At 39.5% G+C, this 19,380-nt stretch overlaps 1 protein-coding gene across 1 annotated transcript in view; it reads right to left on the bottom strand.

Annotated features, from left to right (window-relative positions):
- LOC139155470 (inactive N-acetylated-alpha-linked acidic dipeptidase-like protein 2) overlaps window positions 1–19,380 on the bottom strand; it is a gene marked incomplete at its 3' end in the record, with an annotated part of 100,618 nt that overhangs the window by 2,382 nt on the left and 78,856 nt on the right. Inside the window, exon 2 of the mRNA XM_070730607.1 lies at window positions 6,731–7,001. Coding sequence (XP_070586708.1) covers window positions 6,731–7,001 — 271 coding nt within the window. The remainder of the gene's footprint in view (window positions 1–6,730; window positions 7,002–19,380) is intronic.

Here is a 19,380-nt window from a genome sequence, read left to right as displayed (position 1 = left end):
GACCCCCAACAAATGGTACCCAAGGGAATCCTGCCTGCCTCAACCAACATAGAGGCGACACATGGACATACGTTTCAATAACCACCGATACACTTGGCATCCATGAATCTGTCTAATCCTGCCTTGAAGCTATCAAGGCTGACAGCTGTCACAACCTCTTCTGGAAGTGAATTCCATAAACCAACGACCCTATGGGTGAAGAAATATTTCCCTTGATTTGTCCTCACTTTCTTACCTATGAGCTTTAGGGAGGGCCCCCTTGTCCTAGTATTGTGTGATAGAGAAAATATTTTTTCTCTATCCACCTTTTCTATCCCATGCATGATTTTATACACTTCGATCAAGTCACCCGTTAAACACCGTCTTTCAAGACTGAAGAGACCAAGGCAAATTGGGCGCTCTGGGGTGGAGTTCCATTTTCACTACCCTACCGTGTCCCCCCCCCCCCCAATCAGGGCAGCATCCCACCCCTGCTTATGTCCCACGTATCTAAATGCAGTTTTGTTTCCCTTCAGTTATAACTTTCATTTTTCCCTACTAACACAACTATTTCTTCTTTGATACATTACCTTTCAGATCCATCGTCTTCATTACCCCATGGTATCTACTTAATATTCTCTGCAAATCATTTGGGTTTCTCAACAACACAACATTATCCACACACAAAAGTACATCTACATTCACACCCCTGAGCATCTTACTTCTAACATTACCATATGCATTCTGTTCATTATGCTTGAAGGGACAAGGGAAGATTACTCGGGGTTGTATTATACCTGGGGGAAGTTCCTTCCGGCTCAGCTTCTGCTATGTGTATGTGAGAGATACGTTTGTGAAGACTATCTAGGTATTCTCCTGTGACAATACATGGCAGATTGTCTGGTTCTCCCCATTTCAACCGTTTGGAAGAAAAGCACAGCTAAAAAGAGTGTGGTTGTCATTTTGAAGATGGAGTTCTCACAGCCACGGAGCATGCAAACCCCTGAGTAAAACCTTCAGGTGTTTAAGTAACTGAAACAATCTCACACATCCCCATGTGTTCCCACAAACAAACAAACAGCAAACAAACCACGAAGGCTTGAAGGGCTTGAAATAAACTTTACCAACTGCATCTTCAGGAATCATACCAGTGACCAGTTAGGTCCCACAGAGTGGGTCTTCTCCGGGTCCCGTCAACTAAACAATGCCGCTTGGCGGGACCCAGGGGAAGAGTCTTCTCTGTGGCGGCCCCGGCCCTCTGGAACCAACTCCCCCCAGAGATTAGAATTGCCCCCACCCTCATTGCCTTTCGTAAGCTACTTAAAACCCACCTCTGACGCCAGGCATGGGGGAACTGAAATACTCTTTCTCCCTAGACCGTTACAATTGTATGCATGGTATGTCTGTATGTCTGCTTGGTTTTTATTATAATGGGTTTTAATTGTTTTTAGTATTGGATTATTATTATATGCTGTCTTATTATTGTTGTTAGCCGCCCCGAGTTTTCAGAGAGGAGCGGCATACAAATCCAATGAATGAATGAATGAATGAATGAATGAATGAATGAATGAATAGTAAGTAAGTAAGTAAGTAAGTAAGTAAGTAAGTAAGTAAGTAAGTAAGTAAGTAAACAAACAAACAAACAAACAAACAAACAAACAAACAAACTGTCAGACTAGCCCAGGAAAATTATTCCATCCCATAAAATATTCCCAGGCACTGTTACTCTCATAGGAACCATAGGGAATTTTTTTTAAAAAAAAATATTTTCAGCTTTAATAAACTATGGAACATTTTGTAACTCTTTAGATTCATGGTAACATATGGAGACTTAGTATGCAGTTTCACCTGACAATGTAATTTGTCCAATAATTCTTTGGTGAAAACAAATCATTCTCCACAGTCAGAGGAGCTAGTCTCCAAGGATGGGTGGACCTTTTCCGCAGCCAATCAGGACTGAGTCTGCCAATTATAAAAGTTTCCCCTCGCCATAGGATACCCCTCTTTCTGACTCCGTTTATGAGTCCAGGACGCGAAGTCACCAAGAAGTAGATTCAATTCAAGCACTGACTTGACTTTACACTTTGGAAAAGATATGTGGAAAAATCTATCCCATTCATCATGTTTTAAGTATCCCTCTGGTTGTTTCAAGAAATACAGCTAACCAAGTTCTACTTTGTGTTTAGATCATTAACCTTTCCCTCAATAATCTGTTCTGTATGGCTGTCTAAAGCTCAATATGGTGATTGATAGATGAGGATGGGATACATCCACGTTCCAAGCTACCTTCAGCCATGAAACTTATCCAGACGACTTTGGGACAGTCACTATCTCTCACTGTGCTAGACTATTAAGAATATTATATATTCTCCCTATTACAGGCTGCTACCACATTTAGAAACATCATCTGTAGGCATCTGGAAGATATCATTCTGATTAACTGTGTACAGTTCTGGTCACCGCACCTCAAGAAAGATTTAATGGAACTGGAAAAAGTGCATAAAAGGGCAACAAGAATAATAAAGGAAATGGAGCACCTCCCTTATGATACCAGGTTGCAATACCTTGGTCTCTTCAAGGGAAAAATCAAGGGAAAGATTTATGGAATTCACTTCCAGAAGAGGTCATGACAGCTGTCAGCCTTGATAGCTTCAAGGCAGGATTAGACAGATTCATGGATGCCAAGTGTATTGGTGGTTATTGAAACAGATGTCCATGCCGCCTCTATGTTGGTTGAGGCAGGCAGGATTCCCTTGAGTACCATTTGTTGGGGGTCAGGGGAAAGGGAGGGTCTTTCCATCTCTTTCTGCTGAAGATCCCCCAGGACAATTGGTGGGCCACTGTGTGACACAGAATGCTGGACTCGATGGGCTTTGGCCTGATTCAGCAGGGCTCTTCTTATGTTCTTATTATGACATTAGTCACAATGTTAATAAGTAGCCTGGGGAGGGTAAAAAAATGGGCCCATTGGAAGTCAGCAAAAGGGGAAGAGGAGAGTGAGAAAGTCATGCCCATTTATGTAGGGGGCAGGACATATGGGGAGCATTGAATTTTGGGTGTGGGCACATGTTTTGTTTTATTTTACGAGGCAGACTCTGCAGGTTCCAATCCCGGTTAGGGTATGGCTAGCTGATGAGAGCATAATAAAATCAAAATAGATCTACACTAGACTCCCTTCCTTTTCAGCAAAAATTATCCATAACTGTAAAGCCTCCAAACTTGAAACTTGGCACATATGTTCCTCTTGCTCACCAAGAAAGGATTTTTCTTTAGTTCATTAGTTATTTATTATATTAATATTAATACACTCTGATGCTAAGGAGCTGGATAGTCTACTGCCCCTCCCCACCTGAAAAGAACTCTGTTCCAACTCTGGCCAGCACATGACACATCTCGTCCACAGACTGGGACATTAGATATTCATAGTATTTATATATGCTAAGGAGTTCAGTTTCATAGCAAAGCATGGATATTTATATTGCATGGATAGTTATTGTATAGAGAACCAACCAATAGCTGGAAGAATAAACTTGGACATCATGAAAATAATGAAATGTTGATTATGACATCCTGAGGCAAACCTGGCCTTCCAAACATGTAATCCATATGCTTTGTGTTTTGACATTATACTGCATATTTGTCATTTGTCTCTCTTCCCCATAGCATAATTATGATATGAGATGAATTTCCTCGGAACATATTCACTATGATTCAAAGTGAAATTAAGGACAAAGGAATTTCATTCCAGAATCATGGACACTGACATCATCAGAGGGCTGAACGAGGAACAACGGCTGGAAGCTGACCAAGGAGAGATTCAACCTAGAAGTAAGGAAGAACTTCCTGACGGTCAGAGCGATCAACCATTGGAACAACCTGCCTACGGAGGTTGTGAACTCCCCAACTCTGCACACTTTCAAAAGGAGATTGTACTGCCACTTGGCTGGGGTGCTCTAGGATTCCTGCTCAGGCAGGGGGTTGAACTTGATGACCTGCATGGTCCCTTTCAACTCAATCAATCAATCAATCAATCAATCAATGTGATATGTAAAGATTGCAAAGTATATGCAATCAGGCTACAGTTTTCAGAAGGAAATCTTACTATTGGAATTAGCCTCCTCATCTTAAAAACATAAATAGTTATGACATCTTGTAGAAAATTTGCACCATCACAGCATTGATTACATTAACTCAGATGGTAGAGATGCATAATTAGGTAAACTTAATAGGGCTTTGTCTCTAGTGAACGCCTTAATTCTTTTTACATTTGCAGGTGGCTAAGTTTAATTATACGGTATGAACACCAGATGGATCTTCAGTTTTTGAGGCCTACATATATCCAAAGCAGGCACTGCTCAAAAGCAGGTGGGTATGCTTGTAAATTTATTTCCCCATATGCTCCTGTCCTAGGCACAAATATAGATCACAAATTCCTTTGGGTATAGATTCTTCACACTGATGCTCGGTTCTCACATAAGTTAAAATAAATGTTAAATACAAGTAGCAGGAAAGGTTGGGTATGTATAATCATGCAGCACTTTCAGATGAAAAATTGCTCTGTGAGTTCTACTCTGTACAGTTTGAGAATCAAATAATAACTTCGTATAAATAAGGATATTTTAAATGTGGGGCCTAGATAATCAAACTAGATATGTATTAATATATAGATGATTTCTTTTTTCTTAAATCTCCATTAACAAATTATTTAAAAAAAACCATTTACAAATTATTTTTTAAAAAAACATTTACAAATTATTTTTTTTTTTAAAAATTACAAATTATTTCATAAATTACAATATTGACAATTGTTCTATCCAACCAATAAAGTTAAGTATATAAGGTTTATATGTTTTAATCTGCTCATGTTGTATTCATCCACATTGTTTGAGGGGAGTTTTTTGGGGAGGTTTAGGTGGAGGGGTGAATTATACTCAGTGATGGGCTACCAAAATTTTTACTACCACACTGTGGATGTGGCTTATGCATTTTGTTTCAACATCTTTCAGTGCAAATTGGGTGTTCTGGGGTGGAGCTCCAAATTTTGCTACCGGAACGGCGTTGCTGACCGTTCCTGTAGGAGCCCATCACTGATTATATTGCTTCTAATTAATAATCTTAAAAATAAACTTGTTGCTTATATCCTAAGATTTTTTATTAATATTGCTTCTTCGTTGCTTATTTGACCCCTATGACAATCATTAAGTGTTGTACCACATGATTCTTGAAAAATGTATATTTTATTTTATGTACGCTGAGAGCATATGCACCAAGACAAATTCCTTGTGTGTCCAATCACACTTGGCCAATAAAATTCTATTCTATTCTATTCTATTCCATTCTATTCTATTCTAATCCCATTAGTAGATGTTTCCTTATTAAGAGTGTATTCTGCTCCATTTTGAGAAAATCCATGCACTGAATCTGGCTGAAACCAGAGAGTGAGTGAGATGTTTTTATTCAAGGATATATGGCTATCTTTTCTTTGATGGACAATTCCTAATTTAAACAAGCAAAATAGTCATTATCATGTATCTCAACCAACAAATGTTCTGTCTTACACTGGCAAAAAGAATCAGAATACAAAATACAAACTTGGAGGCAGTGAAGGGCTACCAAATTTTTTACTACCACACTGTAGGCATGGCTTATGCATTTTGTTTCAACATCTTTCAGTGCAAATTGGGTGTTCTGGGGTGCAGCTCTATTTTTGCTACCCCACTGCGTTCCCCCCCATCCGGGCAATAGCCCACCCCTGATTACCTACTATATAAAGTATATGTAAACACACACACACACACACACACACACACACAGCTCTTTTAAAATTATAAACACTCAACTTCATTTACTGTGATAGGAACAATATACCCAGAGCCCAGAAGGGAAAAAAAGGAAAAAAATCAAAATTTTGCTACCTGTACTGTGTACCTGACCAAACGTTTGCTACCAGTACTGCATACCTGACCATACCTGTGTTCAGTTCTGGTCACCACACTTCAAAAAGGACATTGAAACTCTGGAGAAGGTGCAGAAAAGAGCAACCAAAATGATCAGGGGACTAGAAACCAAGACTTACGAAGAGAGACTGCGGGAAACTGGGCATGGATAGCCTAGAGAAAAGGAGGGCCAGAGCGGACATGATAGCAGTCTACAGGTATACGAGGGGTTGCCACAGAGAGGAGGGGATCACTTTATTCTCTAGGGCACCGGAGGGCTGGATGAGGAACAACAGCTGGAAGCTGACCAAGGAGAGATTCAACCTGGAAATAAGGAAGAACTTCCTGACGATCAGAACGATCAACCAGTGGAACAACCTACCAGCGGACGTTGCGAACTCCAATATTCTGGACATTTTTAAGAGGAAATTGGACTGCCATTTGGCTGGGATGCTATAGGGTTCCTGCTTAGGCAGGGGGTTGGACTTGATGACCCGCATTGTCCCTTCCAACTCTAACAATAAATAAAAAATAAAATAAAATACCCATTGGAGCCCACCACTGCATGGAGGAAACAAACTTGTAGATGACCCTCACTCTGTCAAAGACCTAAGTGGGACGACCATGGCATGGATCATTTAGAATCTCCATAGACATGGCACAGTGGTCCATGATTGCTATTGGTGACCTCTGTAAATCCTCTTGTTCTCTTGGCATTGTAACAAATTACAACATATCATTCAACAGGCTTACATCTAAGTGGGGCTTATCCCCACTTTCTGCTTGATTTTTATACATACAAATGGTCATATTACCGTGAGAGTTCCTTTGGCAGAATAAGCAGCATAGGAGTACAGAAGGTCTTGACTGAGTTGAGTTTGGGTCTCCTTGTTACATGGCTGTCCATTAGGATAATAGCATTCCCCAGTGTTATTCAGAGTCACCGTATTTGGAGAAGAGCCTGGCAGGTCAAGCAAGACAGTGTAATTGATGAGCTGGACATCTTCAAGACCAAAGGATGTCCACTGACCCTGGAGTTGTGTTGCAACATCTCTATCTTTTTTTCCATTCTGTTGTATCAAATCTCTACAAGAAATAATATTGAACACAATTGAGTATATATGTTGTCTTTTCCTATAAAACATTAAGCTCTCAATTTTGTACATAAGCAAACTTGGATCTATTTTTTATGGAAGAAAGGAAGGAAGGAAGGAAGAAAGGAAGGAAGAAAGAAAGGAAGGAAGAAAGGAAGGAGATGTTGCTCTAGGAATATCTACGCAATGAGTATCCTTATTGTATTAAATCATTGTTTACTTAAGCATGATTGGGGAATAAACCACAATTACCTGAGTTTGCAAAATAGCATGTTAAAGCCATGATTTTAAAACCATAATAGGTGGTTTCTGCTATCTATCTATCATTTATCTAACCTACCTACCTATCTATCTATCTATCTATCTATCTATCTATCTATCTATCTATCTATCTATCTATCTATCTATCAATTTAATCTATCTATCAATTTAATCTATCTATCTATCTATCTATCATCATCAATCTAATCTAATCTAATCTATCTATCTATCTATCTATCTATCTATCATCATCTATCTTTTATTTTACTTATGGAAAATAACTTATTTTACTTATGGAAAATTACAATTCTGTCAAATGATATCATTAATTGCCTGAGCTTGATTTCTCCACCAAAGTTGCTACAAACTTTGTAATCCTTCTTTTATTTCTATACCACATTTACCCATGTTGTTAAGAAATAAGCAAAGCCATAGTAGAAACTATATATCACATTGTCACAATCTGAGGAGGATTTGTTTCTCCATATGTTTCTATTGTCAATTGTCATTTATATGTCAATCCAGTATCGGCACAATAAGCGTCTGTTCGCACTGGAGGTCACCCGTCTCCCATTGCAATTTCTGCTCTCTCTTTAGAAGGGAAAGGTTACTTTTCTTTTTTGTACACATTTAATTTAAAAGTTTTAAAAAGAAGTTTAAAAACAAACAAACAATAATAAAAGGGGGGAGAGAAGGGGAAAAAAAGAAAAGCAAATAGTAAAAGAAAAAGAGAAAGAGAAATGGGGGGGGGGTTTCCAATTTGCAGCAAATACAAGTATAAATTCATGGTTATCTCTTACTCTATAATTGCGAAGAAGACTCTCTTTTTTCTAATATTTAATATTTTCAGACCTTCAAAACCAGAAATTAAAAAGTCAATTTTCTGTTTCACGCAAAAAGAAAATTTGTAAGGTTTTTCCATTCAGCAGTAAATATTGATGCCTTTTCTTTAAACCAGGAAGCCCATGTAGCCATCTCTATATGCTCCATCATTTTCACCAACTATTCTCTCATTATGGGTAGTGCTGCACCTTTCCATTTCATCATCATCATTTAATGACCCCATAATCCCTTGCGGGTTGGAGTCTGGGCAACTGATTGGAGCTAGCAGCTGGATGCTCTTCCTCCCGCCAACTGAACCTTTCCACTTGAGAGCATATAATAATCTTTCTGCGATTATCATATACAATATGAAGCATGGAACTTATTACCAAACTCCGTGGTGTCAACCCCCAACATTTTTCCCTTAGACTTTCCACGGTTGACCTCTCCAGATTCCTTAGAGGTCAGTAACGGGCGAGCATAAGTGCACTACTGTGCCTTCCATCCCCTGTCCAATTGTCTCTCCTATATTTTATATATCTTTTCTCCCATTCATATATCCTTTCCTCTACTCTTCATTGATGTATTCTATCCTCATATCTCTTCTTTTCTCCCTTCCCTGATATTTACTACTACATGTTTTTATTCTCTTTAACTTTCAATTCGTATTGGACTGAATGAATGAATGAATGAATGAATGAATGAATGAATGAATGAATGAATAAATAAATAAATAAATAAATAGTGGTTCTCAACCTTTCTAATGCCACAACCCCTTTAATACAGTTCCTCGTGTTGTAGTAACCCCCAACCATAAGTCTAGAGCCAATTCTCCTAACAGAGCTTTAAGCTGATTGGCAGGAAGGTCAGAGGGACACCTCCACTGTAAATAACTGATTGGTCGGATTTTAAAAATATATTCCAAGGTGCCAGAATAGAAACTTTTAATTCCTAACACCGTGGGAAATTTGTCTTTTCCCATGGTCTTAGACGTGAAATGCTCATTTGACCCCCAGGTTTAGAACCACTGATATACAAGAACACAATATTCCATCATTATTATTATTATTATTATTATTATTATTATTATTATTATTATTATCTATCCATTAGCTCTCCCAAAAGAAAAATCTCTGTTGGTTACTGTCAGACAGATCTGCAGAATGCAATTTGCAGCTTGCTACCATAGGAAACAGGGAGGGTGGTTTTGGAATTTGGGGTGGGGAAGTGAGCTCCGTGTGAAGTGTTCCCCTGAGAATTTGAAGTCTGAACTTTTCTAAGCTCAACTGTTCTAGGAGTCTACAGGCATCCAACATCTTCTGAAGAGGTTTTCCAACATAATGTTTGTTTGTTTGTTTGGATTTATATGCTGCCCCTCTCTGAGGACTCGGGGTGGCTCACAACATATAAAAGTCCTTCGGGATTGGGTGGCATAGAAGAATGAATGAATTAAAAAAATATATTAGACTGTGCAGAAATGGATAGGATGTCCAACAAATTAGAGGGGAAAGAAGACTCAGATTATTATAAGATATGGGGAAAGTTTTACGATTGACTAAAGGAAAGAACAATGGAGAAATAATTAAAATTCAAGGAAAGCAACACATCAAATAAAAGAATAAATATTAAGTGATAAAGGAAAATTATCTGATCAAACATTCAAAAAAGAAGTGGGTAAACTTTTGTTTTCCAAATGTTGTATTTATATGCATTGTTTATTATCAACTGTTATGTCATACTTATTGTATTGTGGGGTTTTTTTCTGTTTATTTGTTGTTTTGGTTTATTATCTATGTAAAAAAATTAAAAAATAAATTTATTTTAAAAAAAGAAGAATGAATGAATTAATTAATTATTTAATTAATTGATACAAACCAAATGTAATTAATATGAACCCACTAATCTAAACTAAAATCCCCATTATTAAAAATCAATCATGTCATTCGTCAGCCAGGGGGCTAGAGTCTAATGGCCCCAAACTTGGCGGCATAGATAGGTCTTTAGACTCTTATGGAGGGCAGTATGAATCTCTGGAGGGAGCTGATTCCAGAGGGCTGGGCCCCCCACAGAGAAGGCTCTTCCCCTAGGTCCTGCCAAACAACATTGTCTAGTTGACAGGATTCTGTGGGACATAACCGGTTGCTGGCATTCATGCAGCAGAAGGCGGTCCCTCAAGTAGTCTGGTCCAATGCCTCTGCTCAGGCAATCTCACACTACTCACAAGAGCCTACAAAACTTTTGCCAGACCCATCCTAGACTACTGCTCATCTGTCTGGAACCCATACTGTTATGTCCTGCCCAGATACTGGGGATTGTTGCTATATTGGTTGTGCGTGTTACTAGGGAAGTTAGGTTATTTTGGTGGGAGGTTTACTTCAAGTTAATTGGTTGCTGGTCTTGGGGGAGGGTTTATTATCTCCTGTCATATTGAGGTGCCTCAGGACTGTGTATTCCGAATTTATGTGGATTTCAATAAAGAAAGCTGTGTTCAACGCTGACTGAGTGTCCTATTTAATACCACATTGCAGACATCAACACCCTTGAAAATGTCCAAAGATATTTCACCAGAAGAGCCCTTCACTCCTCCACTCGAAACAGAATATCCTACGAAAATAGACTTACAATCCTGGGCCTAGAAAGCCTAGAACTACGGCGCCTAAAACACAATTTGAGTATTGCCCACAAGATCATATGCTGCAACGTCCTACCGGTCAATGACTACTTCAGCTTCAACCGCAACAACACAAGAGCACGCAACAGATTCAAACTTAATATGAACCGCACCAAACTTGACTGTAAAAAAATATGATTTCAACAATCGAGTTATCGAAGCGTGGAACTCATTACCGGACTCAATTGTGACAACCACTAACCCCCAACATTTCTCCCTTAGACTCTCCACAATTGACCTCTCCAGGTTCCTAAGAGGCCAGTAAGGGGCGTACATAAGTGCACTGGTGTGCCTTTCGTCCCCTGTCCAATTGTCTTTCCGTTCTTTCACCTATCATATATATTCTCTTCCTTTCATATATCCTCTCCTCTAAGTTCACTTTTACCCTTATATATATTACCACATGTCTATTTTTCTTCCTATGTATTTGTGTATTGGACAAATGAATGAATGAATGAATGAATAAATAAATAAATAAATAAATGCCATGATGCTATGATGCCATATTGGTCACTGATTGGTCTTTATGGGCTGGACCCTGGGGGGGTGGGATTTGAAGTGATTTCCAATGTGTAATTTTTGTATAGACAATCTTGCCTTGCTTTTGCTGCCGTCAGTTCATTTTTAATAAAAGTGCCTTTTTTCCAAATCTATGGAATTGGGGTTTTTCTTTCCTAAGATTTAAATGGAGGCAGACATGGCAGTTACTTTACCAAAGTGCTGTGCTTCTTCAGAGTCATGATGTCAGTTGGACAATCCAGAATGATGAAGTAAAGGTTAATCATTGAGCTCAGAGGAGCAACAAATCTGGTCACATTGGACTTTGCATTTGTCTTCTGGTGCCCATTTAATTGAAAAACAGAGATTATTTTCAGACAAATTAGCAAGACATTTGTCACCTCTGATCTGCTCTAACACCACACACTTTTTAAGAGTAGTAGGCTTATGCTAAAGGCTTGTGAGCTCTTTTCAAGAGGAATAATAGCCAAAGGTCAGCTCTTTGGACTTAATCTTTTCCACTTTATCTCCAATAAGTCTTCAAATAGTCTGCACAAAATAGACAAGTTAATCCAATCACTAGTACATTACAAGCCAGTGATTTCATCGGCTATGCCCTTTAATGCAATGACATGAACTTGGACAGTCCCAATACGTGCCAAGTCATTTGATTAACACAAATTCTCCAGGAGTATCCACATTCCCCATCAGTATTGGAAGCATTAATAGACTAAATAATGAAAGAAAAGCCATGTTTGAGTATTTCTCCATCGTAAGCACATTCTTCATCGCAGGGGGTAATTTTAAATGAAGATTACAATTATAGAATCGCTCTTTACATTGCCAAATGAAATAATTAAATGAAAATGGTTTTAAAACTGTGACAAAATACTTGATTGGTTTTTTAAAAAAAGCATTGTGTTCCTTATTTACTTTGTAATTTATTTTCCGAATATTAAAATACCGGGGCAAATCATGCCTTAAGCTTTATTAAAGCCCATCAGCAGATACAAAGTGTTTTTAATTAATCTTGAGGATAATACAATCTTGGAAAAAAAATGCTAGTAAAATTTCTAGCAAGGTTAGGTCAGTGAACTTGAGTTATATACCTCAGTGTGCAATATATCAGATCAGACTACCTGGAATTTCTTCCAATCAACTCCAGGTTGATACCCTATTTTTCAAAATTTCAAAACGGTTCCAACTCTAGAGCAGTGTTTTCTTGAAAGTTCTTGAAAATTTTTGTTATGTTCTTTAATTCTTAATCCAGCAAAAATAAGATTAAACTAGATCCTTTAGAAAGCATATTAAAACATATTAAGTCAAATCTTTTGCTACAAATTGTGCTTGGCATGTTTATAAATAACATAACCACCCCAATGCTGGTATCTCCTGCTGTAGAAGAGATTCCATTATCTTGAATACTTTACCTGTTGGCCCTATTTACACATTGGCCATGGAATCACAATTCTACAAACCAGCATAAATGAATTGAATGATTCTTCCCAATCTTCTACTCCAATGCCATGGCCTGTACATTCACATATAAGATGGTTTTGTAAGATAAGGAAGTTGAAAACCACTGGTTCAATCTATCCAGATATATATACCACAAGGTATCATTGTTCACAATTTGTACTATAAAGCTCCAGCAATCTGACTGCAATTGTGTGAGTCAGAAAAGAATGTGCAAAGTCCCCGGAGGGGAGAAAGCAATTTGTCTATACAGCTCATCAGTTCACAACAATCATAATGCTAGTATTTCTTGTCAGCACAGCAGTGTGATGGTCATTAATGGTGGAAGGATAGAACTTGTCTCTATAGAAAAATGAACACTTATAGAAACTAGCATTTTGATATAAAATAGGCATGAATGGAAAGTGTGATATGGATCCTGGTAAAGAATGCAGGTTGATTATTGGCACAGACGTTGAACAAATTCTGTCAATTTCATTTATGTGGAAATTCGAACGTTTGCACTTTTGCTACCATACCTACTCAGTAGGGTACTATGTGGGTGTTATATTAGAAATGAGATAGAAAGTCCTTCCTGTCAACAACTTTTTCAGCTTCAACTGCAATACACGAGCAAACTCACCTCTGCCGTCAGGCATGGGGGAATTGAAACATCTTCCCCAGGCCTATATAATTTATGTATGGTATGTTTGTGTGTATGTCTTGTTTTTAAATAAGGGTTTTTTAGATATTTTAAAAATATATTCGATTTGTTATTGTACATTGTTTTTATTATTGCTGTGAGCCACCCCGAGTCTACGGAGAGGGGCGGCATACAAATCTAATTAATAATAATGATAATGATAATGATAATGATAATGGAGTTGGCCTTCTCCGGGTCCCATCAACTAAGCAATGTCGTCTGGCGGGTCCCAGGGGAAGAGCCTTCTCTGTGGCGGCCCCGACCCTCTGGAACCGGCTCCCCCCTGAGATTAGAATTGCCCCCACCCTCCTTGCCTTTCGTAAATTCCTTAAAACCCACCTCTGCCGTCAAGCATGGGGAAACTGAAATAACTTCCCCAGGTCTATATTGTTTATGTATGGTGTGTTGTGTGCATATTTTTAAATTATGGGTTTTTAGTTTAAATTATTAGATTTGCATTACATTGTTTTGCCACTATTGTTGTGAGCCGCCCCGAGTCTACGGAGAGGGGCGGCATACAAATTTAATAAATAATAATAATAATAATAATAATAATAATAATAATAATAATAATCATCATCATCATCAGATACAAACTCAAAGTGAACCGGTCCAAGCTTGACTATAGAAAATAGACTTTAGCGGCAGAGTGGTTATTGCCTGGAACTCACTAACCGACTCTGTGGTTTCATGTCCTAACCCCCAAAACCTTACCCTTAGATTGTCCACTGTTGACCTCACCCAATTCCTAAGAGGTCAGTAAGGGACGTGCATAAGCGCACCAGCGTGCCTACCATCCCTGTCCTAATGCTCCCTCTTATCAGTGTTCTGCCTGACCGGCCTCAAGCAATGATTAATGGTCCAGAAAAGAAGGTCAAACACACACGTGGATAGTTAATCAGCAAACTTGTATTTAAACAGTAAAGAAAAAAGACTAAAGCAAATGGTCCTTACTTTCAGGAGAAACCAAGAGGATTTGTTGCAAAATTCAATCAGCTACAAAGTTCAGTGAAAAGCCAACCCATACAAAAGTCACGGAGCAGAAATAGTCCAAGAGTCTCTGAATATTCATAGCACAAAAGCAGCAGCTTGTCCCAGAGCGTTCAACTCACCCAAGTACAATCCACGAGCAGGAACTTCAGAGCAGGAACAAACCACAAACCACCCAGATAATCAGCCACAGTTTGCCTTGGCCCCGTTCCCTTTTTATGCTGTTTAGCCCTCATTAAGGGAACCACACCCAGCCCAGATGTGTTTCTCCTACTTCTTAAAGTGACTCCTTCTTTGTAAGGCCCTACGGCTGCGTAAATTGATGTATTGTCCTGCAGACGAGCTGAGAGAAGATAAACTGTCTGACGAATTGCCAGCCCCTTCCCCTGAACTGTCTGCCAATTCGTCCTGGCTCTCTGCCCCATCTTCCTGACTGCTGGCTACATCTTCCTGGCTGTCAGCTGCATCATCCTGGCTGTCAGCCAGGCTTTCACAGTCACTGTGTGCCGCGTCTCCCCCATCTGTGGGGGCAACAGCTGGCCCAGGCCCAAACACAACAATCAGTACCCATCTTATGTATATAAATGATGTTATATCTATGTATATTAGCAATATGTACTTGACAAATAAAATAAATAGGAATAGAAACCTGAATTTTCAATCACAAAAGATTATCTTTCAGTTTTATTTCATAAAAGAGTCTAATTGCATATGGCAGGAATGGTGAACCTTTTTTAGCTTGGGTGGAAAAAGGCTGTGTATAGAATAGAAAAGAATAGCATAGAATAGAATTTTTTATTGGCCAAGTGTGATTGGACAAACAGGGAATTTGTCTTGGTGCATATGCTCTCAGCGTACATAAAATAAAATATACATTTGTCAAGAATCATGTGGTACGACACTTAATGATTGTCATAGGGGCCAAATAAGCAATGAAGAAACAATATTAATAAAAATCTTAGGATATAAGCAACAAGTTACAGTCATACAGTCAACATGGGAGAAAATGGGTGATAGGAATGACGAGAAAAACTAGCAGAATAGAAGTATGTGTGCAATAGCGCATGTGCGTCTGTCCACACCCATAATACAATTTTTTCCTCCACATATGCATGTCCCCTGTGCATGTGAGCAGGCCTCACCAAAGCCTCCGGACTTCCAGTTGGCCCATTGGGACATTTTTCATTCTCCATAGGCTTCAGGAAAGGCTTCAGAGCCTGTGGATGGCAAAAAAAAATGGGCCCAATGGGCCTATAGAAACAAATTTCCGGTAGGCCCGTTCGGCCTATTTTTTTGCCATCCACAAACTCTGGCAGCTTTCTTGAAGCCTGGGGTGGGCGAAAATAACCTATCCACGCCCTCGAAAAGGTCAAAAATTGGCTGGCCAGTGCACGCATGTGCACTGGAGCTGACTTAGACCAATGCCTCATGTACCTTCAGATGCAGCTCCAAGTACGACATGTGGCATGTGTGCCATAGGCTCGCCATTACAGGCATATGGCAAAGAGAAGCAATTCTTGTTGTCTAATTTGGAAAGGTTTAGCTCTATCAAACAACACCCTCACCTGTGGTATAACTGATAGGTCCAAGATAGAACCAGGATTTCTCAGAACTAAATTGTAGACTGAGTTAGCAATCATTTTGGAATGTCAATGCTGCAGACTAAGGGAAGGATCTTTTTTTAGAGTGGAGCATAAATGCCATGAAACAGGAAACTTTTTTGACGAGGATCAATGAACCTGAAACAACCATTTCTCTGTGAATGGACATACTCTATTCCCAAAAGATCTGTTCCAACTGGAACAGGAAATTAAACTCTACAATGGGAATCTCAACTCTGCACACAACTTTAACAAAGTAGGGACAGGAGCAGCGGTGGGTTACTCCCGGTTTGGACTGGTTCTTAGAATTAGTAGCGTCAGTGGTGGGAGGCCCTGCCCACCCACCTGGGACGCTTCCGTGCGTGCACAGAAGCATCACGCATGTGCATGAGCGCACATGTGAACCGGTGGCAAAATTATTTACAACTACCACTGGACAGGAACACAGTGAATTTTGTCAGATTGTGCAAAATATCATTAGCCACACCTAAAAGAGCCCTTTTTTGACTTTTAGACAAATGTCTAAAACATTTCTTACATTTTGAATGAGTATGCCTTTATGTTCTGTATAGTCTGGAGGACAGAAGGGAAAGGGGGGACATGATCGAAACATTTAAAGATGTTAAATAAGGTTCATCAGGAGGGAAGTGTTTTTAACAGGAAAGTGACCCCAAGAACAAGGGGGCACAATCTGAGGTTCGTTGGGGGAAAGATCAGAAGCAACAAGAGAAAATATTATTTTACTGAAAGAGTAGTAGATGCTTGGAACAAACTTCCAGCAGACATGGTTGATAAATCCACAGTAACTGAATTTAAACATGTCTGGGATAAACATATATCCATCCTAAGATAAAATACAGGAAATGGTATAAGGGCAGACTAGATGGACCATGAGCGCTTTTTCAGCTGTCAATCTTCTATGCTTCTATGCATCTATGTTCCTACCTCAGAACTTCAACTTCCCGAATTCTCACCAATGGCCACATTGCCTATAGAACTGCAAACCACAGATAAACACCTTTTCCTCACTATATAGCATGAGAACCCAACTCTTTGGTGCCATCTCCTGGTCATCTGGATTTTGCAAACCACATCTACAGCAAATAAATAACCACATTTTATAGTAAATAAATTTTATCCTCCATCTTAGAAATGCTAGAGAAATCAACACCTCCAAATTTTAATATGAAGTGACAAATCTAATCAGTAGATTAGAATAGAGCTGTGTATGTTCGATTTCACAATTCTTGGAACATTGGGAAAAAGTATATTTGGAAATATGTACTTTGACAGAAAATTGCATTCAGAAATAGATACTTCACCATAATTGCATATGAATGTGAGAAATAACCTACCAACTGCTTAGGCACTTTTTAAATGTACAAATTGATCAGAAATTGATTTATGGGGAAAACATGCAAAGGTGACATGCTTTAAAAACAGATTTTTCATATTCTTAGTTGAGCCAACTTTGAAAGCTAATTTGTTCATGTTAGTCTGAATATACAGCATGCACAGAAACAAAAATATTGGTGAAAATCGCTGAAATCTCGCTCATGCATTTGTCCTCATGTGAGATTTCACTTGCTGCACATGCGCAGAAGCCAAATCTCGCAGCAATGGGTGCGCGCCCACTCACCGTATGTGCGCATGCCCATGGCGGTCTCAGACAGCACACCGCTAGCACCAAAGACGGCAGTCCTTCGCTGATTATAACTGATTCCCCCCTAACTTTGGGGCCCCTACTTGGATCGGGAGTCACTGCTCACAGTCACTCATGCCCTCATCACCTCGAGGTTCGACTACTGTAACGCTCTCTACATGGGGCTACCTTTGAAGAGTGTTCGGAAACTTCAGATCGTGCAGAATGCAGCTGCAAGAGCAATCATGGGCTTCCCAAGGTATGCCCATGTTACTCCAACAATTCAAAGTGTTGGTTATGACCTATAAAGCCCTTCATGGCATCGGACCAGAATATCTCCAGGCCCGCCTTCTGCCGCACAAATCCCAGCGACCAGTTAGGTCCCACAGAGTTGTCCTTCTCTGGGTCCCGTCGACTAAACAAAGTTGTTTGGTGGGACCCAGGGGAAGAGCCTTCTCTGTGGCAGCCCCAACCCTCTGGAATCAGCTCCCGCAGAGATTAGGACTGCCCCCACCCTCCTTGCCTTTCGTAAACTTCTTAAAACCCACCTCTGCCATCAGGCATGGGGGAACTGAGACATCTCCCCTTGCCTATGTAGTTTTATGTATGGTATGTTTGTGTGTATGCTTTTTAAATCATGGGATTTTTAGGCTTTTAATGTTAAATTGTTATTTAAACTTTTAATATTAAATTTGTTATTGTATATTGTTTTATCACTGTTGTAAGCCGCCCCGAGTCTTTGGAGAGGGGCGGCATACAAATCTAATTAATAATAATAATAATAATAATAATAATAATAATAATAATAATAATAATAATAACAACAACAACAATTTGTGAGCCGCCCCGAGTCTTTGGAGAAGAGTGGCATACAAATCTAATAAATAAACAAACTGCAACATGATATTCACTGTACCCTAACAATAATACTTAGTGGTAAACCCTGTACATCTACTACTCTGGAAATACAGTGGTACCTCTACTTAAGAACGTCTCTACTTAAGAACTTTTCTAGATAAGAACCGGGTGTTCAAGATTTTTTTGCCTCTTCTTAATTAAGACCCATTTTCTACTTAAGAACCCGAGCCTGGAAAAATTTCCCAGGAAATTTGAGAGTGGCACGAAGACCCGGTCAGTTTCTTGCCATTCCCCCTTTAATCCCGGCCATCTGGGCAGCTAGAGGAGCCTTTTGGTGGTGTTTAAGGAGGCTTTGGCAGTCCAGAGTGAACAAAGCATTTTTCTTTCTCTGGGCACTTAGACAGAGAATAAATTTCTGCCAGCGCCCATAGAAGAGAAACCGTCCCTTCATTACGGGCAGTGAAGGAAAGGTGCCAGCTACAAAGCGAGCCAGCAAGAGGAGAGGGGAGCCCTTCAGCATGGGAAGGAAGAGGAAGCAGGTAGCAGCAGCAGCAGCAGCCAGTGTATGGGAGGCAGTGTATGGGAGGCAGCCTCGCGCCAGTTGTATTGGAGGTGCATGCTCCTCCTCATCACCTCAGAGTCCCTCTTTTTTTTAAAGCCTTAAAGTTTTGGATTTGTTTGATTCCCCTCACCTCACCTTCTTCCTTCGGCAGCGATTCCTCCTCTTCCTCCTCCTCCTCCCCCCACCCAAATTCTGAGCTTTTATTAATTTCCTAATGGGTTTGCACACATTATTTGCTTTTACATTCATTCCTATGGGAAAAAATTGCTTCTGCTTAAGAATGTTTCTACTTGGTCACAGAACGAATT

The sequence above is a fragment of the Erythrolamprus reginae genome, unplaced genomic scaffold (genome assembly GCF_031021105.1).
Source record: "Erythrolamprus reginae isolate rEryReg1 unplaced genomic scaffold, rEryReg1.hap1 H_20, whole genome shotgun sequence".
In the NCBI taxonomy this organism is placed as follows: domain Eukaryota; kingdom Metazoa; phylum Chordata; class Lepidosauria; order Squamata; family Dipsadidae; genus Erythrolamprus; species Erythrolamprus reginae.
Note: the sequence above shows the minus strand (reverse complement) of the source record. Positions and strands in the feature narration are given on the sequence as shown.